The following is a 22,698-nucleotide window of genomic DNA, read 5'->3' on the forward strand; positions in this document are numbered from 1 at the left end:
TAGCCATAGTTGCATGTGTCTTTATGCATGCAACAATCAGTCTCGAGTGTCTACACATCAAAGATTCTAAAGATACATATTTTGAAGCTCTCATTTAACATGTGTGTTTGCATAAAGTTTGTGTTTGTGTTTAAGGTTTAGGAGTTTCTTACATTGAAAAAGATATTGTGTGTTTAAGGTTTAGCAGTTTCTTACATTGAAGAAGATATCGCCAAGGTCTTCTCCTCAAACCTCTAGGCCTTTGATCAAACATTGTGGTATCATTGTGGTACACATATTTGTATTCTTCTGGGGTATAATCCCAACCTATCATATGCTTTTGTGCACACATGAGAAATTAGAATGCAAGGGATGTGAGATAGATATGTAGGAAAAAATAATCTTAGAGAAAAATGGCTATGTAGAAAAAGGATAAGAAAACACAAAATAAGCTATGAACCCTCGCTTTCCATCCCAACCTAATTGGGTTTACCCACTTCCCCTCCATGAGCTTTTGCAGCTTTGCATTTTTGCTTGTTCTTGTCAAGGGTTTTCTTCACCTCATTCATGGCTATGTTCTAATTTGGTAGGCTTCAGTGGATGCGACTCTCTTGTTGACCTTCCAATCACCTCCTTGCATTGATTCAACAAATCTATTATCTTATTAATCATAAAACCCAGTTGCTCAGAGACAAAAAACTCATCATGAAAGTGTTGGACATTATTCTTTTTCTCCCTTGGTTTAATCTAAAGTCCATCATCACTTCTTTGAAGATTCTTGTATAATAAAGTTTTTGCATTTATGAAAGCATGGCATTCCCATTTACATCTACTATGATGCCACCATCAACATCAATGGAATAGTATACAAGCCTTCATTAGATGGGTATTTGCTAGCATTAGAGTCCTATGATTGGGAGGTTCTGGTGCGACAGCTATGTCTAGCCTAAACAAATGCTTTGGTGCCTAGGGCATGGTCTGAGGGGATCGGCACCTCATGCTCTTTAACCTCTTGGGCTCTTGCTCCCTCTCGAATTACATTATCCTTCTCATGGGGAATGACCTTGGGGAGGAGCTTTTGGACCTTGTTTAAAATGTTAAATTCTTTCCTTGTGTGTGCCACTAGGTCCACTAGGTGCATGCCCAAAGCAGCGTGTTTCCAAAGTCTAGGATTATGGCAAGCTTGGTTTAGAAAATATTTGATAGTTTGGGTCACAGAATCTTGGATTGTTGATACACCCATAAAGCAATTTGTTGTCAAGTTGCTCCAAGAAGTGACATGTCTTTGAAGATATGGATGCCAAGAAAGAGATACAAAATGTCATAGTAGGTGTCATGGAAGCAAGAACTTCCAATATTCCTATCCTACCTTAGGAGTCACATCTCATGACCCAATAATGTACAACCTCGAATGCATTTCTATAAATTTACCTGAAATTTTTAAATTAAAAAACCCTTTCATTTGAACTCATGTGGTAACTTACATATATTCTAGTTGATCCCCCCAAGAAAAAAGTCATCCAAGACAAAGTTTTCTCTTCTTTCACTCTTGATGTACCTCAAGTGGGGTATTCATGCATAGTAGAAGTTGAGGCAATTACTTAGATGTCAAATGTTGTTACATATATCTCATCCACAACTTTTGTGTCCTTAGGCATGTTTTTCTTTTGAGTTGCAATATAGGCGATCTACCAATATTTGTCATCCAATAGGTTGAATTAGAAATAATCCAGCAAAAGTATCTAAATAGTTTTGCATAAAAATGGATAATCAAAAAGTATTTGTAAACCAAAAGAATGAGTTGGCTTTTTATCTACTCACAATGTATACGTAGCACAAATGTGTCTATTTGGTCAACTCAAACCTTGGTGGTATCAATTGCAAATGATCACTTGGAGTCTTTTCTCACTATTGCTTGAGGCCTTATGTAGACTACCTTAAATACATACTTGGAGTCTTTTCTCTATCTATTGAGGCCTTATGTAGCTACCTTAAATAAATTGACATCAAATAACTTAATTGAATCCTCTATAATTCACTTTCAAAATCTCTCACAAGCTTCCAACATATTCTAGGTTTGCATCCTTTGCACTACTACAACTACCCTATTCAAATTATGACTTTTGATTGTTTCCTCATGAAGTAGATTTAGATCTCTTTGCAATATTAGTAGGGAATAACGAGGCTCCTTCATTGCTTCTTATGTCTAGCGTTATCCCATTTTTTATATGACTTCTAAATTGGAAAATTTGTGCTTCCAAAATAAGATGTTGAAAAAAACACTTCATTTGCTTTCCCACATAGCATGACTCACAAACATGATTTGCACAATGAACCAATGGAAGATAAATTACCATTGTGCTCTTTTCAAAGTAACTTCACTTTTAAAATTGGGATGCCAATATCTTTAATGCCACAATATGCTATAAAAAGATTGCCTATCTTGTTTAAATGCCATCATAGCTTTATGATTGGTTGTGGAAATTATAAATTGGAATAATCTACTAAGTTTGGTCCTCTTGCAAAGTGTTCCTAGGATTGTTAGAATATCCAACGGTGATGTATTTCTTATTGAAGCTGACATATATACGTTGCTTTCAAAGATGCTTTGATACGACTATGACTTACATAACATACAAGTTGACACAACTATAACTTTGGCCCTCTTGCAAAGTGTTCCCATAATTGTTAGTAAATCCAATCTTGATGTATTTCTTATTGAAGTTGACATATACATTGATTTCAAAGATGCTTTGATACCACTATGGCTTACATAACCTTTAGCACCCTTCTCATTATGACGATTGATATACATCTCTACCTTTAAAGACCTCCACATGAAATAATATTTGCTTGGACATCCTGACTAAAAGTATAATCTACACATGGATTCCTTTAAATGTAATTGTCACAATATGAAATCTCAAGCTATTCAAATTTACAATTGGAAAAAAGAGTTGGACTCATATTAAATTCATAATATTATTTTACCTTGAACAAACAACATCAAAGATATGGGAGAAACACATAAAATTTATTGTGATGGTAGGGAGGGGGAGGTGTTGAGAGCAAGGCTGAATTGTTGAGGGGACAAAATCCTTTGGCCTTGGGTAGTAATAAAGTGAGGTATGTTAGTCACAATTCACCCATCCTAACTTGACCCCCTTACTCCTCTAGCATTCACCTCCCCTTCCTCCAACCCTTCCCCCTTCTAACCTCTAGCTATAGCCAAAGGTTCTCTATCCTCAACCACCCATCCCTCCTTTCCCTTCTTCTCTTGTCCACACCTCCCTATTCCTAGTTCCTTAGCTGTAGTAAGAAATTTGCACCCCTCACCCCTCCATCCATGCCCTCTCCCAACCCATAGTAAAAAGGCATTCCTTTAGTTCACACCATGGACATAGAGTTTTTATTACAAAGTTTGACATAAAGAAGTGATCAATGCCATAGTGAAAAGGGAATTCCTCTAACTCACACCATGATCATGGAGTCTTAATTGTGACATCGAGCATAAATTAGTAATTGATCCCATGAAAAAAGGCCATGTCTTTGGTAGATGCCATGGATAGTATGTATTATAAAATTGGACATTAATAAGTGGTCAAACCCACAATAAATGTCCCTATCTAGGAAAGATGTGGCTTAGATCCCCATTTCCATGGATTGGTTTTCTAATCATGCATAAAACATTACAAGTTTCAACCTTATGTTATAAAATCCATAGAAGGTGTTGTCAAATATACAAATTCAAAGTCATTCTCTAATTTATATTTTACCAAAGTCCAAATAATAACAAATAGACTTTCAAGGCTATATGGGTGAGTCTTGATTGGGCAAGGGGCATAATTACTAAAAATGTGGATATTTTAGTATATTGTGTTTGAAGAGATTGAAATTTTGTTTTTAAAGATTCACTCTCGGTGACATAGGCATAGCCACTGCCCCCTACTCTTTGCACTTCTAATGGAAGACACATCATTAGAAGCACAAAGAGGAGATTGACTCTCCGCTACAGAGGCATAGCCATCCCCCCTACTCTTTGTGCTTCTAATGGAAGACATGCACTTATACTAAAGTATCCCCATCTTTAGTAATTATATTCCTTTCCAAAGTCAAGATTCACCCATATAGCCTTGAAACTCTATTCGTTATTAGAATCTACATAGGCATAGCCATGGCCCCTAATTCTTTGTGCTTCTAATGGAAGACAAACCATTTGAATATTGACTCTCAACTACATAGGCATAGCCATTGCACCCTACTGTTTGTGCTTCTAATAACGAATAGACTTTCAAGGCTGCATGGGTGAGTCTTGAGTTTAGCAAGGAGTATAATCATTGAAAATGGGGATATTTTAGTATCAGTGCTTGAAGGGACTACGCTAGGGAGAAAAAAGGTTTTTGAAGATCAACTCTCAACTACACAGACATAGCCATTGCCTGCTACTCTTTGTGCTTGTAATGGAAGACAAACCACAAGCCTTTTCCTTTTGACAACTCAGAGCATGACCCTTTAGAGACAACAAGAAACTAAAGACTTGGTGAGAGTGCTCTCAACGGAAGCAAGACCAGAAGAGGGAGAGAGAGAAACAGAGAGCCACACAAGTTTTGGTGGGTGCAAAACACCCTAATCTTCTTTTTCATTCATTTATATATGTGTTTGAGTATTGTACATAACCGGGGTAAAGGCACAGTGACCTTTAACTCCCACAACCTCCCACTTAAAGGACAATGTGCCTTTAAGGGAGAACAACCAGTGAGCATACTATCCAATGCCCATCAGTACAGCCCATCAGTACACGACAATACTCAAACCGCTGACTAGGTAGACTTTTCGTCAGCATATCTGCAGGGTTATCATCTGTATGAACCTTGACAAGCTCTATGCACTTGTCCTCAAGTACCTCCCTGATGAAATGGTACCTGACCTCAATGTGTTTGGTCTTTGCATGAAAGACCAGATTCTGTGCTAGCTGAATAGCACTCATGGAATCACTATGCAATGTCGGTACACCTGTATGAATCCCAACTCCCACTAGCCGATCAAGCCATATAGCCTCCTTGCAACCCTCTGTGGCTGCAACATACTCAGCCTCTGTGGTAGACAAAGCAACACACTTCTGTGCGCGAGACATCCACGACACTGCACCACCTACAAAGGTGAACACATAACCAGAAGTGGATCTCCTACTATCCACATGCCCTGCATAGTCTGAATCTGTGTACCCAAGTACACGCATGTCTCCTATACCAAAGCAGATGCACATCTTCTTGGTACCCTTCATGTACCTCATGATGCACTTAACTGCCTCCCAATGCCTCTTTCCTGGATTAGCCATATACTGGCTAACAACTCCCATTGCAAATGCAATGTCTAGTCTAGTAGCTATCATAGCATACATAAGACTCCCAACTGCTGATGCATAAGGAACCTTGGCCATCATGGCCCTTTCCTCATCTGATTTGGGACTATCTGTATGACTCAGTTTCACATATGGAGGCAATGGAGTACTCACTGCCTTCCCCCCCTCCATATTGAAATGCTGCAATACTTTTGTAACATACTCTTTTTGTGAAAGCCAAAGGAGTTTCCTACTCCGATCACGCGTGATGCGCATACCAAGAATATGACCTGCAAGTCCCAAATCCTTCATATCAAAGGCCTCATGCAACTTGGCCTTTAATGCATCTAACTCATAAGTATTCTTGCTAGCCAATAGCATATCATCCACATATAGTGCCAAGATTATCAGGCTATTATCCTTAGCCCTTTAAGTGTAGAGGCAGTGATCAATTTCACTCCTTCTAAAACATTGGGACGGAATGAAAGCATCAAACTTCTGATACCATTCTCTAGGCACTTGCTTAAGACCATAGAGACTCTTCTTCAGCTTGCAAACTAAATGTTCTTTGCCCTTTTCTTCAAAGCCTTCTGGCTGCACCATGTAAATTTCCTCATGCAAATCCCCATGCAAGAAAGCTGTCTTGACATCCATCTGCATAAGCTCCATATCCTCTGATGCCAGTAGTCCAAGCATGCATCTAAGTGTGGTCATCTTCACAACCGGAGAGAATATCTCATCAAAGTCCACACCCTTCTCTTGCTTGAACCCTTTAGCGACCAAACGGGCCTTGTACCTAGGCACATCATCACCTATGACCTTCATTTTGTAGACCCATTTACATGGCAATGCTTTCTTTCCATGTGGCAAAGAAACCAAGTCCCAAGTCTTATTCTTCATAAGTGAAACTCATCTCTAATTACATAGCATACTCCCACTTGCGTTGATCCTCGCGCATCATAGCCTCTCTGTAACAAGAAGGCTCCCCGCAATCAGTAAGCATCACATAGTCTACCCCTGGAACAAACCTATCAGGCGGTCTAGACACTCTAGATGATCTTCTCAAGGGCATTTCAGCTTGCTGTCCCACCTGCATATCAGCCACATTTGGCTCATCATTTCCACTAATAGATGATCCATCATCTACCCTTGATTGTATACCTGTGGGAGTACTTGGTGGTACCATTTCTTGCACATTTGGTGCATGGATAGCTTGCTGTCTATCAACATATGCAGGTGGATTCACATCCTGGAAAGTGATTCTCCTCATTTCAACATCCCTCATGGGTGCCTTATGCATCTTCTTCTCATTGAAGACTACATCATGGCTGCGTATGATCTTCTTTGCTTCTGGATCCCAGAGACGATAGCCCATCTCTCCACTTTCACCATAACCCAGAAAGATGCATTTCCTAGACTTAGGATCTAGCTTCTTTCGAAGCTCTTTTAGCACATGTGCATATGCCTCACACCCAGATATATGCAAATGAGAGTAAAAGGGCTTCTTGCCACTCCATGCCTCTTCAAGAATACCACCATCCAAACTCTTACTAGGTGATCTATTGATCACATGCACTGTAGTCTTCATTGCCTTAGCCCAAAAACCACTAGAAAGACTTGCATTGGAAAGCATGCATTGCAACCTTTCTTGAATGGTATGGTTCATCTTTTCTGCAACTGGATTTTGCTCTGGAGTACGAGGGGATGTGAGCTCCCTCTTAATCCCACGTGTATCACAGAAATGCTGAAAGTCATGAGAGAGATACTCTCCACCATTGTCAGTCCGTAGGCATTTAAGCGTTCTACCTGACTAATTCTCAACCAAGGCCAGCCATTTCTCAAATACCTGGAACACATCACTCTTCCGAGCTATAGCATAAGCCCACACTTTCCTAGTTGCATCATCAATGAATGTCACATAGTATTCAACCCTGCCTAATGACCGTGTAGGCATGGGATCACATACGTCTGAATGCACCAAATCAAACTTTTCAAACTCTTTCTTTCCCCTTCTTTTATGCGCTGATTTAGTCTGCTTCCCATAGAGACAATGCTCACAAAATTCGAAATCAGAGAAACTCAAATGCGGTACATAACCCAAACGGCATAAGAGTTTCATTCCATTTTGGCTCATGTGCCCCAACCTACAATGCCACAAAGAAGTGCTTGGCTGCTCGGTTATTGCAACAACATGATCAAATACCCTTGATACATGTAAGGGATACAAAGTCCCACACTTGGCACCCCTGGCCAAAAGCATAGAGCCCTTCTAAATTTTCCAACTCTGAAAGCCAAAAGTGGTGTGAAAACCAACATCATCTAGCTGACCCACTGAAATAAGACTCTTGGTCAACTTAGGCACATGTCTCACATGTTTTAAAATAAATGCAGACCCATTTGCAAAAGAAAACTTTATGTCACCTGCTCCGACTATGTCACATGCATAGTCATTTCCAAGATGCACACAACCTCTCTTTCCACTGTCATAAGTGGAGAACCATTCCCTATGGGGAGTAACATGGAATGAAGCACCAGAATTCAAAATCCAATCCTGGGAATATGCATCATCTGAAGTGGTAAGCAACTTTGTAGATAAACTAGACATGAAGAGAACATCATTGTCACTATCATGTGTGACTGCATTGATCTCCTCGATCTTCACTTTTCCTTTGTCTTCCCTTGGACTCTCTTCCTTTTGATTTGCACCCCAATTTGCATTCTTTTTCTTATCCTTTTGCTCTCTTTTCAGCTTGTAGCAATCCTTTTTCATATGGCCCTTCTTGCCACAGTGGTAACACTCAATGTTCCATGCCTTGGATCTGCTACGAGACTTCCCTCTTTCTTGGGACTTCCCCCTAAACTGTGATCTGCCCCTTTGCACATTTAAGGCTGCATCCTGCTTGTTGCCGTCCATAGACTTGCGTCTAATCTCCTCGGCCAACAAGCTACCCACAACATCATCAAATTTCAGTACTCCACCAGGTGCAGAGTTACTGACAGCTGTACGGAAGGTATCCCATGAGGATGGCAATGAACATAAGAGAAATATTGCCTTAGTCTATGCATCCAAATTCATCTTCTGAGCCTGAAGCTGGCTGAAAATAATATTGAATTCATTCAAGTGAGAAGCAATGGAGACCCCTTCCTTCATTTGCAGCTCAAACAACCTCTTCATGAGGTAAACTTTATTAGAGGCAGTTTCCTTTTCATAAGTAGCACATAGTTTCTTCCACAAATCTTCTATAGTCTGCTCATTTACTACTGTGAAACAAACTGACTCTGCAAGATGAAGTCTAATAGTAGATTTTGCTAATGCATCCAACTCATTCCAATCATCCTTAGACATATTTGCAGGCTTAGCTTCAATCCCTGCCAAGGGTTTAATCTGCTACTTTTGAATAAGCACATCCCTTATTTGTTCTTTCCACAAAGAAAAGTTTGTCCCATCAAACTTTTTAATGCTAAAAAACTCATTTTCAGACATGGAAGAGGATGTCATGATGGAAATGAAGCAAAAATCCCAAATGCTAGTGCCTACAAGAGAGAATCACACCAAATACCAGGTGCACCCAAATGTGTATGCCACAATAGAGTGAAATATCACCAAAACTCATGTCTCAAAGCATCTGACTCATGTGCATATACTATGCATCCATATGAGCAAATCTGGCCCAAAAGAAAATGCCAACTGCAATGGCAATCCAAAATGCCAATAAGTGCCAAATGACTCAAGCATAAACACTGTCCACTGGCATATGCATCAATAATATCTCATCCAAGAGAGCATAGCACTATCAGTGCATCACCTGCAATGTGTCAAAGCTATCCCTCAGCATAAAATAGCATCCATGTGCAAAGCGTCCATAAAAATAGCATCCCATAAGGCAATTTGGGCCTATCAGCGCATCCAATAAGGACCGCAATGCATCCAAATGGCCTATAAATCATCCACTGCAACCCAATGCACACCACGAATGAGTGCACACTACTCAAACTACAACCAGAGTGATCTGCATAAGATATGCTCAAGAAATCATAGTCCCACGGTAATGACCGCTACTGAAAATAGAACCTGAGATGCCTCAAAACATGGGCGCCATTGCATAATCGGACTCAGCAAGAAAATCTACAAATATCTCTCTTCTGCCGGAACTCCAAAATCCCAACCGATGAGTGAGAAATGGGAGTCAACACTTATCCACTGCCATGTGGCATAAATCTAAGGTTTCAAAACCTTAGAATGAAAAATGCATAACAGAGAGACGAAATCGAATACACAGAGATCTATAACTCTGAAAATCCTCCACCGAATCACGTAAGAACTGACAAGTAGGGGTTTTTGGGCGTCCGGAATGCAATGGGACAGATGGTTTTGGAAACCGTGGTCTCAATCACTAGGTCCAACACACGGACTGAAAAACGTTTTTGGAAACAGAGCTATTTGTAAACTCCACCGGAGTGCGAATGATGAGCAACATAGAAGTTTTAGGACCTCCTGAGTCCACCGGATCTGACAGATCTGCAAATGGTTGCTCTAAACTTGAGTTCCAACACTCGGGCAGAAAAACGTAGAAATTGACACAGTGAGTCAAAAATCCAATGAAATGATCCTAGATTCAAGAATGAAGGTGTTTCCAAGCTCCTGAAGTGAAGTGGACACCAAAAGCAAGCAATAGTTGCCTAAAGCTTCCCACAGAGCTTCTCCTTCCTCCCACAAAGCTGCTGAGCTTCAAGCATTCACGCACGCTCAGTTAGATCACCCGGGCTCTGATACTAGTTGAGAGTGCTCTCAACGGAAGCAAGAATGGAAGAGGGAGAGAGAGAAACAGAGAGCCACACAAGTTTTGGTGGGTGCAGAACACCCTAATCTTCTTTTTCATTCATTTATATATGTGTTTGAGTATTGTACATAACTGGGGTAAAGGCACAGTGACCTTTAACCCCCACACTTGGTTGAAGGTTATACAGTGCTTATGTTTGTGCTCTTACAACACGACGCCTTTTAGTGGTTGAGTATGTAGCTTGGATAAAAGTTTTGCAATGTGGGTTTCTTGAGTTTTAAAGAGGGACAAACAACTAAGTAATAGATCAAGTGGGTTCAATATGGCTAGGTTATTTAAGGCCTAGGACATCAAAATATTGTTGCTTGAAAAGGAGGAAGATGCCCCTACTTAAAGGAAAGTCTTGACGTGAAGGACGTATTAGTGGTTTCCATGGTTTGGATTGTAGGGGTCTAAAGATGCTACGTTTACTAAGTGCTGTAATGAGCTAGCTAAGTACCTTGATTTACAAGCCATGTAAATACACAAGAGGATTTGAAATATATTATCCAATGTAATTAACTTTTGTAATTATATGAAGGAGAGCTTTAATTTTAACATCCAAATATGTGTACATATGGAAGGCGTAAATGATTATTGAAAAATTGGAAAATTTGAAATATAGGGGCTTTTAAAATACATGCTATCTCACATGTGCTACATGGGTTAACACACCCTTCGTCACCCCAAATATAGGCTGAGCATGAGTGGTATGGCTAAAGCCGCATGCATAATTTGTGGAGAGAGATAAAGAAGCATCCATAGGGGTTTGAATATACAGGTGAGTAATCAAGGTGATGGCTAATGTGGGTTTTAACAGTCAAAAACCTTGGATGTGGCTTTCCCATTTATTAATTTCATTAATGTTATGCTCAAGAAAACAAAGAAGGGACTAGGAACCCATACCAAGTAGAACAATTGCCAACAACATCTAACCTTGATTTTGAGTGTATGCTAATGGTGTTTGGTACCACAAAAGTATTTTGGTTGAGTGATGTCAATCCCATTATGCACGCCTTGGCCTCGTGGAATGACGATAGGTTCTTTGCCTTAGGCTCCGCCACAAAGTTGAGAATCCATTGCGCCACTCAATCTCATGTGAATGCACATCAACCTTTTGAAGTTTCAAATGAATAATTGAATTGACAAAAATGCAAAACTTGCGCATGCTTCCTGTTCTCATCATGGAACATGTGAGTTGCGATATGTCGAATTAGGTGGGGCAAATGAAAAAGGAGAGGCTATGGGAAATTCCACACACCTTGGCTTTATAAGCCTAAGGTACCAAAACAAGAGGGCACATTGTGTGCCCGATAGCATCGCCCCTTTGTTTATAATGGTGAAGTTCTCTTCTCTCTCTCTCTCTAGGTAGTTTGTGTGTGTGTGCGTGCGCGCTTGTGTCTCCAATAACTGACTCCAACAAAATCATCTTACACAAATTTCTCACCTTCAAGGTTTAGTTGCCTCGACTAAGCTAAGGTACGCACAAGTTCCACTCGACATCCAGAATACAACTCTTGGAAGCCCAAATTTATTTGCTAGATCCTGGAAGAACAAATATGAAATAACACACTAGATGGGGTTGCTGATGGATTTAGAGCTTTCGTTCACTCTTCTAGCACGTCTTGCTGTTGCTGGATGCCATCGAGAAGCAAAACTAGAGACTCGTGAGACATAAGGTTGAGAGGGGATGAAAGGAAGCCTCTTGGTCACCCAATCGCAAGCATCTTTGGGCTTGGAAAGTCTCGCTTTGGAAAGTCCCGCTTTAGATGGGAAATTGAACCTTTGCTATAGCATGCCCCTAGCGAGGCAATGCTAATAAAGAATGAGACAATGGTCCCATAATGAAGATAAAAAAATAACCTGTATTTTTTGCAAACGGTAACCTTTTTGCCTTTATTTAAAATTAAAAAAAAGTTAAGCCCTTGAATGTGGCAAGATGTGATTAACCCTCAAAGGCAAGCCCACGCGCGCTCATAGCACTTAAAAAAAAAAACCCTCTTGCTACCCTACACTAATAACCTGAGGCGAGGTCCAGAGCGGAGGTAGAACCCTCACACCCCACCCCTCCAAGAGACACACACACTTTTTTTTTTTTTGTGTGGGAAGTCCAAGAGACACACACACACACACGTTTTGACCACCACGTGAGGACTCGCCTCGCTCAAAAGTTTACAAAGAATCACGCCAAAGGCGATGGGAGCCGAGATGAGGCCACGTGGCAGATCGGGCGGACCAGAAAGTGAGCCAGCGATCCGGGGCGATGGCTGTGATTGGCGACGGAAAGGGGGGAAAGATCGGACGACGAGAGAGAAAGACACGTCATGGATCCCGAGGGGAGGAGGGGATCCAACGGCGGGGGAGGGGGGTGATGAGAAGAGCGGGTGTTCCAAATTCAAAAAAATGTTGTAAATAAAAAGGAGACTAGTCTCCAATTGTGATCTCATCGTCTTCTTCTTCTTCTTCTTCTTCGTCCTCGCGTTGCTGCTGCTGCTGCCCTCTGCTCACCCATCGCTCGCTCTGCCCTCTCTCCTTCCCTCTTCTTCTTCACCATGACCTCTTCCGGTAGTGGTGGCCGTGGTAAAAAGAAAGGCACTAAAGCTGTCTCCCGTTCCCACAAGGCTGGCCTCCAGTTCCCCGTCGGTCGCATCGCCCGTTTCCTTAAAGCTGGGAAATATGCCCAGCGCGTCGGCGCTGGCGCTCCCGTCTACTTAGCTGCCGTTCTCGAGTACCTTGCTGCCGAGGTCAGTTGGTTTTTTCGCTCCCCTCTCTCTCTTCTTTCCCACGACGACCTCTTTGTTGTGGTGCTGCCTTCCGCTGCTTGGTTTTTTGACCTCTTTCTGATGCCTTTTTGTGATCTGTATGGTTTTGGGTTTTGCCCTGCAGGTTCTTGAGCTGGCGGGTAATGCTGCTCGCGATAATAAGAAAAACCGGATTGTTCCTCGACACATCCAGCTAGCAGTAAGGAATGATGAAGAACTAAGCAAGCTTCTCGGTGCGGTAACCATCGCTAATGGTGGTGTACTGCCCAATATCCACTCTGTGTTGCTTCCCAAGAAGACTGGGAAGGGTAAAGCCGACGTTGGTAGCGCTTCTCAGGAATTTTAGAGGTACCTTGCCTCTTTGTACATAAAGAATCGGAAGTTCTACGCTGATGGAAGGGTTGAATGAGCTTTCTATTTGGATAGAGTCTGTGTAGAAAGGGAAACTGGATTGTATATCAAATATGCTCTGCGTATCCTTCTCTGGATTTTGGACTCATCAATTCCCTTCAATACAAGTTGTTTCGTCTATATGTTTCAACGTCTGGGTAGGCATCCTACAATTCTGATCAAAAGTTACGAAGTTATCTGCACAGCTGTGACAGTTCATTTTTGTTAATTAATCCGAAAGTGGCTTAACATTTTAAATGTGCGTTTATACCGAGAGATTGGAGAAAAGGAGATTGTTCAAAGCTTTTTGGTAATGCTTCTATTGCATTATGCTTGAATGGTGGGATTGTGGGTGCATTCGCTTTGAACCATTGAATCAGCTAGCGTTAGTTTAGAAGATTGATTTCAATTGTTGGTAAGCTCCAAGGACTCCATTTGTCAGCTGCTGTTGTTGGTAAGCTCCAAGGATTGCATTTGCCAACAGTTGCTGGAGACCAAATTTTCATAACTCTTTGCGGATGACATAATAGCATTTTGTTAGGAGAATAAGGAGTTAGTGGATTCTCTAATGGAGGCCATGGGTCTCTTTTGCAAGGTCTTAGGCTCAGTGTGTAGTTGGGCCAAATCAATTAGTCTTAGGACATGTCTAAGCATTCTACTAGTGTAATGGGTTCTCAAAGGGAGGTAATGAGATATTTAAGAGCCCCATTTGGTTTGGGATAAACCCTAGGGAACACTTCATTTGGTTCAAAGAACATATCAAGATCAAGATTTGTGCATGGCATGGATTGCCTCTAGGTTGGAACGCAAGAGTCCTAGTGGTAAAGCAATTCTTTGATGCATTTGTTACATATGTAGTCTCTATATGGAATTTTAAATGGACTCATTGGTTGGAAGTTGAAAGGATGCTTAGGGAATTTGTTTGGGTTGAGGAAGATTGTAGGAGGCATATGTACTACCTCCCATGGTAGTCTTTGAAAGCCTCCAAACCATGGGTGGAGTTGGTCTATCGGATTTGGCCATAATAAATATATCATTGGTTGGCAAGTGGTTGCCTTATCTATTCAAAAATGGTAATCCATGGACCAAGCTATCACATTGGTTTATTGAGGAAGGAAAAGGTACTAAGGTCGGGATATCGAGGGGATTGTCTTGGTATGATAAGCTATTGTTTGATTTTTCACTTTTCATATCTAGTTTGGAGTTGATGAAGGAATTGTTTTTTGCCTAGAAGGCATATGTTGGGAAGCTTATGTGAAAAGGTATTGGGGGTCTTAGAGGGGATGCAAGTCTACGTGAAGAAATATGATGGAGCAATGCCTTGAAGGCAAAGGTTGGTTCTTTTACTTTGATGGATATGTTGTGTTGGTTGTATATGTAAGAGCTCATTCTCCAAGAAACATTACTTATGCACATGATCATGTGCAAGATTTTGGATAGTTGCTTGAAGATTTTGGATTATTGTTTGAAGTGTTCTTAATGATCTTAAAGGACTAGTAGGCCATCAAGTGGCTCAAGATGTAGACTAGAATGGATGATCTTCATTCTAGTATATCTGACTTGCTGAGAGATTTTTTGTCTAGGCCATTTACATGGGATGGGTTGTGGGATACCTTAGTTTGAGAGGATTGTGCTCTTGGTTGACGGCCTCACTTCAAAATTCATTATACATTCTTGGTGCGGACTTAGTGGACATGGCCAATGCCTCGATTGTAAACGGAAGCTTGACTCATTTAAACTATTTCCTAAGAGTCAAAGGAGATTGCATGTTAGGGATTGGAGGCCAATTTCCATGCTCAATGCCTCATAATGGGAGTGGCAAAGCTCTCTTTGAGGATTTGGGATTTTTGCAACTAATTGTTACTCAAGGGCAAAGTGGATTTGTGAAAGATCGGGAAAATTTTGGCAACATGTTGAATGTATGCATAGCTGTGGACACTTGCAAAACCCTATAAGCATCATGAGGTAAGTGAAACCGATTCTCTCTTCCTTGCCCTACAGCACGGGCCACTTCTTTGATGACTAACTAGAAGTGCATTGTGTTTGGTCTCAACTTGAACAAGGCATTTGATCCTGTTAGATGTATTGGAAGTATCTTCATCAAGATGATTTCCATGCTTTTTGGTAATGCTTCTATTGCATTATGCTTGAATGGTGGGATTGTGGGTGCATTCACTTTGAACCATTGAATTAGCTAGTGTTAGTTTAAAAGATTGATTTCAATTGTTGGTAAGCTTCAAGGATTGCATTTGTTAGTTGTTGTTGTTGGTAAGCTCCAAGGATTGCATCTGCCAATAGTTGCTAGAGACCAAATTTCCTCACAACTCTTTGTGGATGACATAATGGCATTTTGTTAGGAGAATAAGGAGTTAGTGGATTCTCTAATGGAGGCCATGGGTCTCTTTTGCAAGGTCTTAGGCTCAGTGTGTAGTTGGGCCAAATCAATTAGTCTTAGGACATGTCTAAGCATTCTACTAGTGCAATGGGTTCTCAAAGGGAGGTGATGAGATATTTAAGAGCCCCATTTGGTTTGGGATAAACCTTAGGGAACACTTCATTTGGTTCAAAGAACATATCAAGATCAAGATTTGTGCATGGCGTAGATTGCCTCTAGGCTGGAATGCAAGAGTCGTAGTGGTAAAGCACTTCTTTGATGCATTTGTTACATATGTAGTCTCTATATGGAATTTTAAATGGACTCATTGGTTGGAAGTTGAAAGGATGCTTAGGGAATTTTTTTGGGTTAAGGAAGATTGTAGGAGGCATATGTACTACCTCCCATGGTAGTCTTTGAAAGCCCCCAAACCATGGGGTGGAGTTGGTCTATTGGATTTGGCCATAATAAATATATCATTGGTTGGCAAGTGGTTGCCTTATCTATTCAAAAATGGTAATCCATGGACCTAGCTATCACATTGGTTGAGCAAGGAAAAGGTACTAAGGTTGGGATATTGAGGGGATTGTCTTGGTATGATGAGCTATTGTCTGATTTTTCACTTTTCATATCTAGTTTGGAGTTGATGAAGGGATTGTTTTTTGCCTAGAAGGCATATGTTGGAAACCTTATGTGAAAAGGCATTGGGGGTCTACGTGAAGAAATATGATGGAGCAATGCCTTGAAGGCAAAGGTTGGTTCTTTGACTTTGATGGATATGTTGTGCTGGTTGTATATGTAAGCTCATTCTCCAAGAAACATTACTTATGCACATGATTATGAGCAAGATTTTGGATAGTTGCTTGAAATTTTTTTAGTTAGTACACCAACAAACTAATCAAATGCTAACAAGAAGAAAAAAACTAACTAAAAATCTCATCTAGGCTGATCTACATAAACTTAAAGGATATGGTACTTGCCTTTTCAAAGCTGAATAGAAAGTGGGGGCTTCAGTGGGATGTTGGTGGAAGAGATTCAAGGAGATATGAAGTAATTGTCATGCTAGAAAGTTGTTTTATTGCATGGAAAGTGGGACACCAATCACTGTCATTTCATGCCAAATTGGTGTAAAGATTTGAAGTGAACCCATCTTGTTTGCTCATAGTAAATCAATGGAGAGGTTATATCACTTATTCTAGCATTGTTCCATTATGAGGGGAATATTGCTTAATATTGAAAGGGATATTTGTAAGGTTGGCCTCATGTCTAATTTCCATCTTAGTAACAATTGGAGGATCATGCTACTAGGTGAATTGGAAAAGTGCTTGTCAAATCTATTGGCTTTTTGGCATTAATTTGGGTAGTAGTGCTAATGGCCATTTGGTACATTTAAAATTTGATTGTCTTTTGAAGCATAGTGTGTGCTTTAGAGAGGAGAGTATAAATGAGATTGTGGGGGTAAATATGAAAACATAAGGAAAGAGTGTTTTGAATTCATCACATAGATGGTGTGTAGATATACCATCTGAATGAAAAATATATAAGGTGTGTAGAGTTTAATATTGCATTTTCATCTCATGGGTCAAGTCTACTTAAATGATATTTTATATGTGCAAGGTTATGATCAAGGATTGTGATATATTTTTCAACATCATATGCATGCTTATTTTTATGAGTTTGAGTCCTCGATTTCTACTCACATCCACATTTGTCAAACCCTCTTTACTTGGAAACCCATTCACATTTCTTTTGTAAGCTACCCTCATAGAGCTAGCTATTTCATTTTATATTTTTTTGGGAGACTTTTCATACCATAAAGTTGTGAATGTTATAGGAACTCCCTTGTCATCCCTTGCTAGTTGAGCAAAGCTTTTTCATCGAAATGGGGCTACTTTGGTCATCCAACTCTAATTTTGGATCACATGCTCAAATTGTAATAAAAATAACTAGAATACTCTCTTGAAGTGTCAAATGGTACAAACTCTAGTAAGGGCTTTTCAACCTTCCTACCACTATCTTTGAGGTAAAATGAATTCCTCAACTTCTTTCATATTTATCATTGTATTTCTATTTACCGCAAATCCTCGTGTGTCATCTTGTTTTTGTTGAAAAGATTTCGGAGGGTCAATGATTTAAATTTTCTTGTTTCTTTAAAGATTTAACAAATGCCTCATTTAACTCGATTATCTCTAAATTCTTACTTGATTGCTTGGGCTATTTTTGCATCATAATTTGAAGCTATTTAATAAAGACTTCCAAGCCTTTCATTTCATCTATGTCAAGTGTCTTTTTGGTTGCGAGAATAAATCGAGTTTCTTCAAATGGAGTTATTCATTGTAAATAAAGCATATGGCTTACTCAATAAATGATTTTCATCCACTAGTAGTACTTCCATTGCATCATTAGAATATTTTCATGTATGCTAAATTGAAAATAGTGTGGATTTGTGTGCATTCTCTCCTTGGCCTCTTGGGAGCCATGTTTGCCCATTTTTTTATCTCTATAACATTGTTAGTAATGTAAAGCCTATAATGCAAAGTCCTACAATGGTTTGTAATATAAAGCCCTATAATGCATGGTTCATAATGCAAATCCTATAATGCAAAGCCCTATAATTCAAAGACTTCTCATGTCAGCCTTTAGCTATCATGTTAGTCTTCTTGGAGGCATTAGGCAAGCCTTTATAAAGTCTTTTTTACTATAGATGTAAGCCTCTCTTTGGGCCTCTAAGAGAGATTTAGAGAAGCCCTTCTATGGGCAAACGTGGGCTCCCAAGAGTCCATGATATCGCAACCTCCTGGGAGCCCACTTTGCCTTTTATTTAAAAGCCTTGGAAGGGGATTCTTGCATGCTCTTTGATGCTTTGATTCAATGCATCAGATACAAAAACATTGGGGTAGAGGAGACCTCGTCTTAGAAGCCTCCTCTACCCCTTTCTTGAATGATCATATGAGCCCTTGAAGGGGTTTGCAAAATGGCCTTGCCTTAACAGGAGGCCATTGCGGCCTCCTCAGAGCCCCTTTTTCCCATTTTTTTGGGTCATGTCAGGGCTACAGTAAGGCCCTTTCTTGCATTTACCCTTCCCAAAGAGCAGCCCTTCTAAGGGTAAAAAAATGGGCAAAGTGGTCTTCTAGGACACGATATTACAACCTCTTGGGAGTGCACTTTGCCTAGTTTTTGGCTCTTGGAAGATCTATTGGCATGCTCTTTGAAGCATAAACTCAATGCTTTACATTTAAAAAGGTAATGGTAGAGGAGCTTTCTTCCTGGAAGCCTCTTCTACCCCTTTTTTGAGTTATCATATAAACTTGGAAGGGGACTCCAAAAGACTCTTGCTATAGCTTGTCAAGAGGCAAAAAGATGGGCAAATGGGGATCCTAGGAGGCCACAATGTTGTGGTTTCCAGGGAGGCCCTTTGATCATTTTTTGGCTCTTGTTAGGGCTACACCCTTTCTTGACCCTAAGAGCAGCCCTTCCCAAAGTCCAAAAAATGGGCTAGTTGCATGCTCTATGATGCATAGATTCAATGCATACAATTCAAAAAAATTGGGGTGGAGGAGACTTCTTTTTGGAAGCCTCCTCTATCCCTTTTCTAACTTATCATATAAGACTTTCAAGGGCCTGCATAAAAGCTTTGTAGAAGCCCTTGTAAAGGCCAAAAAAATGGGCAAGCATTGGAATGGCCCAACAATTGGGCAAAGGGGGCTCCCAAGAGGAAATGATATTGCGGCCTCTAGGGAGACCCCTTTGCCATTCCAATGCTTGCAAGAAAGCTCTTTTATGCTTATAGTTTATGTCTTAAGAGTTTAAAAAATTATGGAGACTAACTTGGCACAAGGAAATATGATGTAAGGAATAAAGAGGTGAGCTGACCAAGCCTTGAAAGAATGTGCAAAATCCACTAAGCCACCAAAAAATGAATGCGCATGATCCAATGGGCCACCTATGGATGGGGATTTGAGGGAGGGAGGTAGTGAGGGAGAGAAGCAACTACGAGGGTGGGAGGCGTAGATGTTGAGAGAGAGAGAGAGAGAGAGGGGGGGGGAAGGAGTGAGGTAGGCGAGCAAGGTAGGGAGGCAGAGTGAACAAGATAGGGAGGGAGAGAGAGCAAGGGAGGGAGGTAGGCCAAGGGAGAGAGCAAGGGTGAGCGAGGGAAAGAGAACTCAAGGGTGAGGGCAAGGGAGAGAGCATGAGGGAGAGAGTGATCTAGGTGAGGGAGGGAGAGAGTGAGGGTGCGCAAGGAAGGGAGAGAGTGAGGGTGAGAGGGCAAAAGAGGAAGAGAGCGAGAGTGAGTGAGGTGGTGAGAGAGTGATCAAGAGTGAGCAAGGCAAGCGAGGGAGCGAGCGAGAGTAAGTGAGTCAGTGAGAGCATGAGTGACTGAGTGAGGGATTGAGGGAGCAAGCGCGAGTAAGTGGAAGAGTGAGAGAGGGTGAGAGAGGATATTGATGGCTAAGATAGTGTTCAATTGTGGATGCTTATGTCTCATGATGTGAGCAATTTGCTGGAAATTCAAAATCACTTCAAAAATCCAGCTCGTGTCCACAATGTGTACGATTAGCTTACAAAATGCAACACATTCTCCTCAATACCTTTAATCATCATGTAGCTCATGATAGAACAAAATTGAGGAGGCTTGTGAATTTGTATCTGCTCTTTCGTAGACACCATTTGATGATTGCAAATCAAATCAAGAATCTACCATTATGTGGCTGCCATGGTGAGACTGATACTTCCCATCTTCTTTCAGTTTCTAGTCTTTTTTTGCATTGCTCATTTGTATCTCCCTTGCCCTTACATCTTCGCTCTTGTTTTGCTATTCTCTATTTCCTTAAACTCCTTTGGCTAATCGCCTGGATTTTTCTCTGCTAGCAATGCCTTCCATCTTTGTATAATCAAATATGGTGCTTAGACTTTAGAGATTTGATACGACTCTACTATTTGTGAGGTTTCACCGATACATGTCAAAGACTTCTTTGGCTTGCAAGGTGGTGACATTGTCTTACAAGAGGAGGTAGGACTTGAGGATGTGGGAATCATTCATCGACCTTTAGAGCTAGAAGGTAAAGAGTTTTGATTCAAGCTAGAGCGAAAGTTTGAGGTATGATGTTCTCTGTAATCCACGATGTGAGTGTGATCAACTTTCTTCAAAGAATCCCACTTAATAGTGCTTTTGCATGTTGCTTTCTTGAGTGCTAAAAGTATAGAATATGCATTGGAGTTGTTGACAAACTATAATGGCTATGTTGTGTTTGAGCTTCCACCTTGTACTCACGTATCTACAATGCTTGGTATAGATCAAAAGTTTGATGACCATGTTTGGACACTTTACAAGCTCACAAGACTCTTTCAATAGAATAGTGCTGTGAATAAGTAGGTGTGCATGCTATTGGAGATGGTGTAATTTGGACTGTCCTTACATGGAGCAGGCAAAACTTTGCAATGAGGCATTTTGGAAGGGAAAACTAAGAAAGACATGTCTTGTAGGTCCAATTTATAGAGAATGTGGTATTTGCATTGGTGAGAGAATAGTCTGTGTTGCACAATGTAATGCTTAGATTCACTACTTCATTCCACATGATCGCGAACACACTACAAGATGTGCTATACATGTGTGGGAGTTCATGAGGATCCAGTGGATGAGGGTAGAAGTCGAGGCCAAAAAAAGCAAGTGGATGATATGATATCAGATTGTGCTAAAAAGAACCTTTCAACATCTTGCAAAAATATCGAGGTTGGTATTGACAAAGACATTGTCATGGAAATGTTGATTGGTGGGAAAGAGGAAGCTACAAAAAATTTGGATGAGATTGGTTTTCAAGAGGTTCTTGAGATTAAACCATTTTTGCAAAGAAGGATGATTCAAAGAGCTATGCAATCAAGTAGACATGGAATGGAAGGCATGGACTTTGGGCTTGATGTGTTGTTGGATTTGAAATGACATTGTAGATATCCATTCTTGCAATGTATCCTTTTCCTTGGATGACCAACAACCTCATGTCTTTAAGATTTCCACTATTGGTCTAGGATCAGGACTTGACTTGGTTGATAGGATGAGACCATGTGGTAGCTTGGGTCAACAATGGCTGCACTTTGATAATTTCCATTGGTTTATCATGGGTGCCCATGCATATGACCCATTTATTAGAGAGCTTCCGATGGTTGCTACATGCGAATTTAAGATTGAAGTCCATGGTGCACAGATAAAGTTTTGGTAGCTCCTTAATGAACAATTAATAATGAATGGGTTTCCTCTACCAAAATTTAGAGGCTTCATGGTGGGGCTGATGGTGCAGGTGCAAATTGGCTTGTGGTTAGAACTGGGTATAATGGTGGGCCTAAAAATGTAATGGAAGATAAAGAGAGGACATGTGGTTATTATTGGGAAATGAGCATGATAGAGGATACATGAGGTGCATTATTATGCCATGTTAAGGAGAGCACACAAAGCTATACAAAAATTAGAGGAGAGCAACATATAATGCTAGTGCAAATATCTATAAAGAGGCCCTAAAGAAGTGATGATGTGAAAGATGGTGAGTCGACTGACCTTGATAATTGGTTATACTAGAAAGTGCACACTACAATGCCTACATGGCTGGCAAATATTTGGGAGAATAAACTGAGGGAGAGGATGGTGACTGGAGATTCTAGTAGCAATGTGTCTACAAAAAAGCTTGTTGATATAGCCCATAGTGATAGAAGAAGATGGGCATCAAACACCTGAAATGCAAAGGCCATCAATTGAGCAAACCCAAATTAGAATGAGAAGAGGCTCTGCCCCCCTGCTACAATCATGGAGCATGATAGTCATAGGCTAGAGTATTTTTATGAGCCGGTGGTTGGTCGAAGGAGACCTGGATCTTCTAGTGTATAAGAACATGAAAGTCTATGCAAAGAGTCTATTGTACATGATGATAATTGGGATATTAGAAGAACATGCCATGCAGTGTGGTGACATGCTTTGGATTTATTATTGAAATAAAGATTAGATGTGGAGAAGTCATAAATGTATTGGGTTGAAGTGGGACTGAG

At 40.6% G+C, this 22,698-nt stretch overlaps 1 protein-coding gene across 1 annotated transcript; it reads left to right on the forward strand.

Annotated features, from left to right (window-relative positions):
- The first annotated feature begins 12,592 nt into the window (after window positions 1-12,592).
- Window positions 12,593-13,550, forward strand: LOC147896816 (histone H2AX). The gene is made up of 2 exons (XM_087381580.1): window positions 12,593-12,884; window positions 13,027-13,550. Exons 1-2 carry the CDS (start codon window positions 12,693-12,695, stop codon window positions 13,246-13,248), a joined length of 414 nt encoding a protein of 137 aa, XP_087237706.1. The 5' UTR covers window positions 12,593-12,692; the 3' UTR covers window positions 13,249-13,550.
- The last annotated feature ends 9,148 nt before the right edge of the window (window positions 13,551-22,698 follow it).

This window comes from Dipteris shenzhenensis, chromosome 11 (assembly GCF_047967505.1).
Source record: "Dipteris shenzhenensis isolate YYH24624 ecotype China chromosome 11, Dip_SZ_1.0, whole genome shotgun sequence".
NCBI lineage: Eukaryota > Viridiplantae > Streptophyta > Polypodiopsida > Gleicheniales > Dipteridaceae > Dipteris > Dipteris shenzhenensis.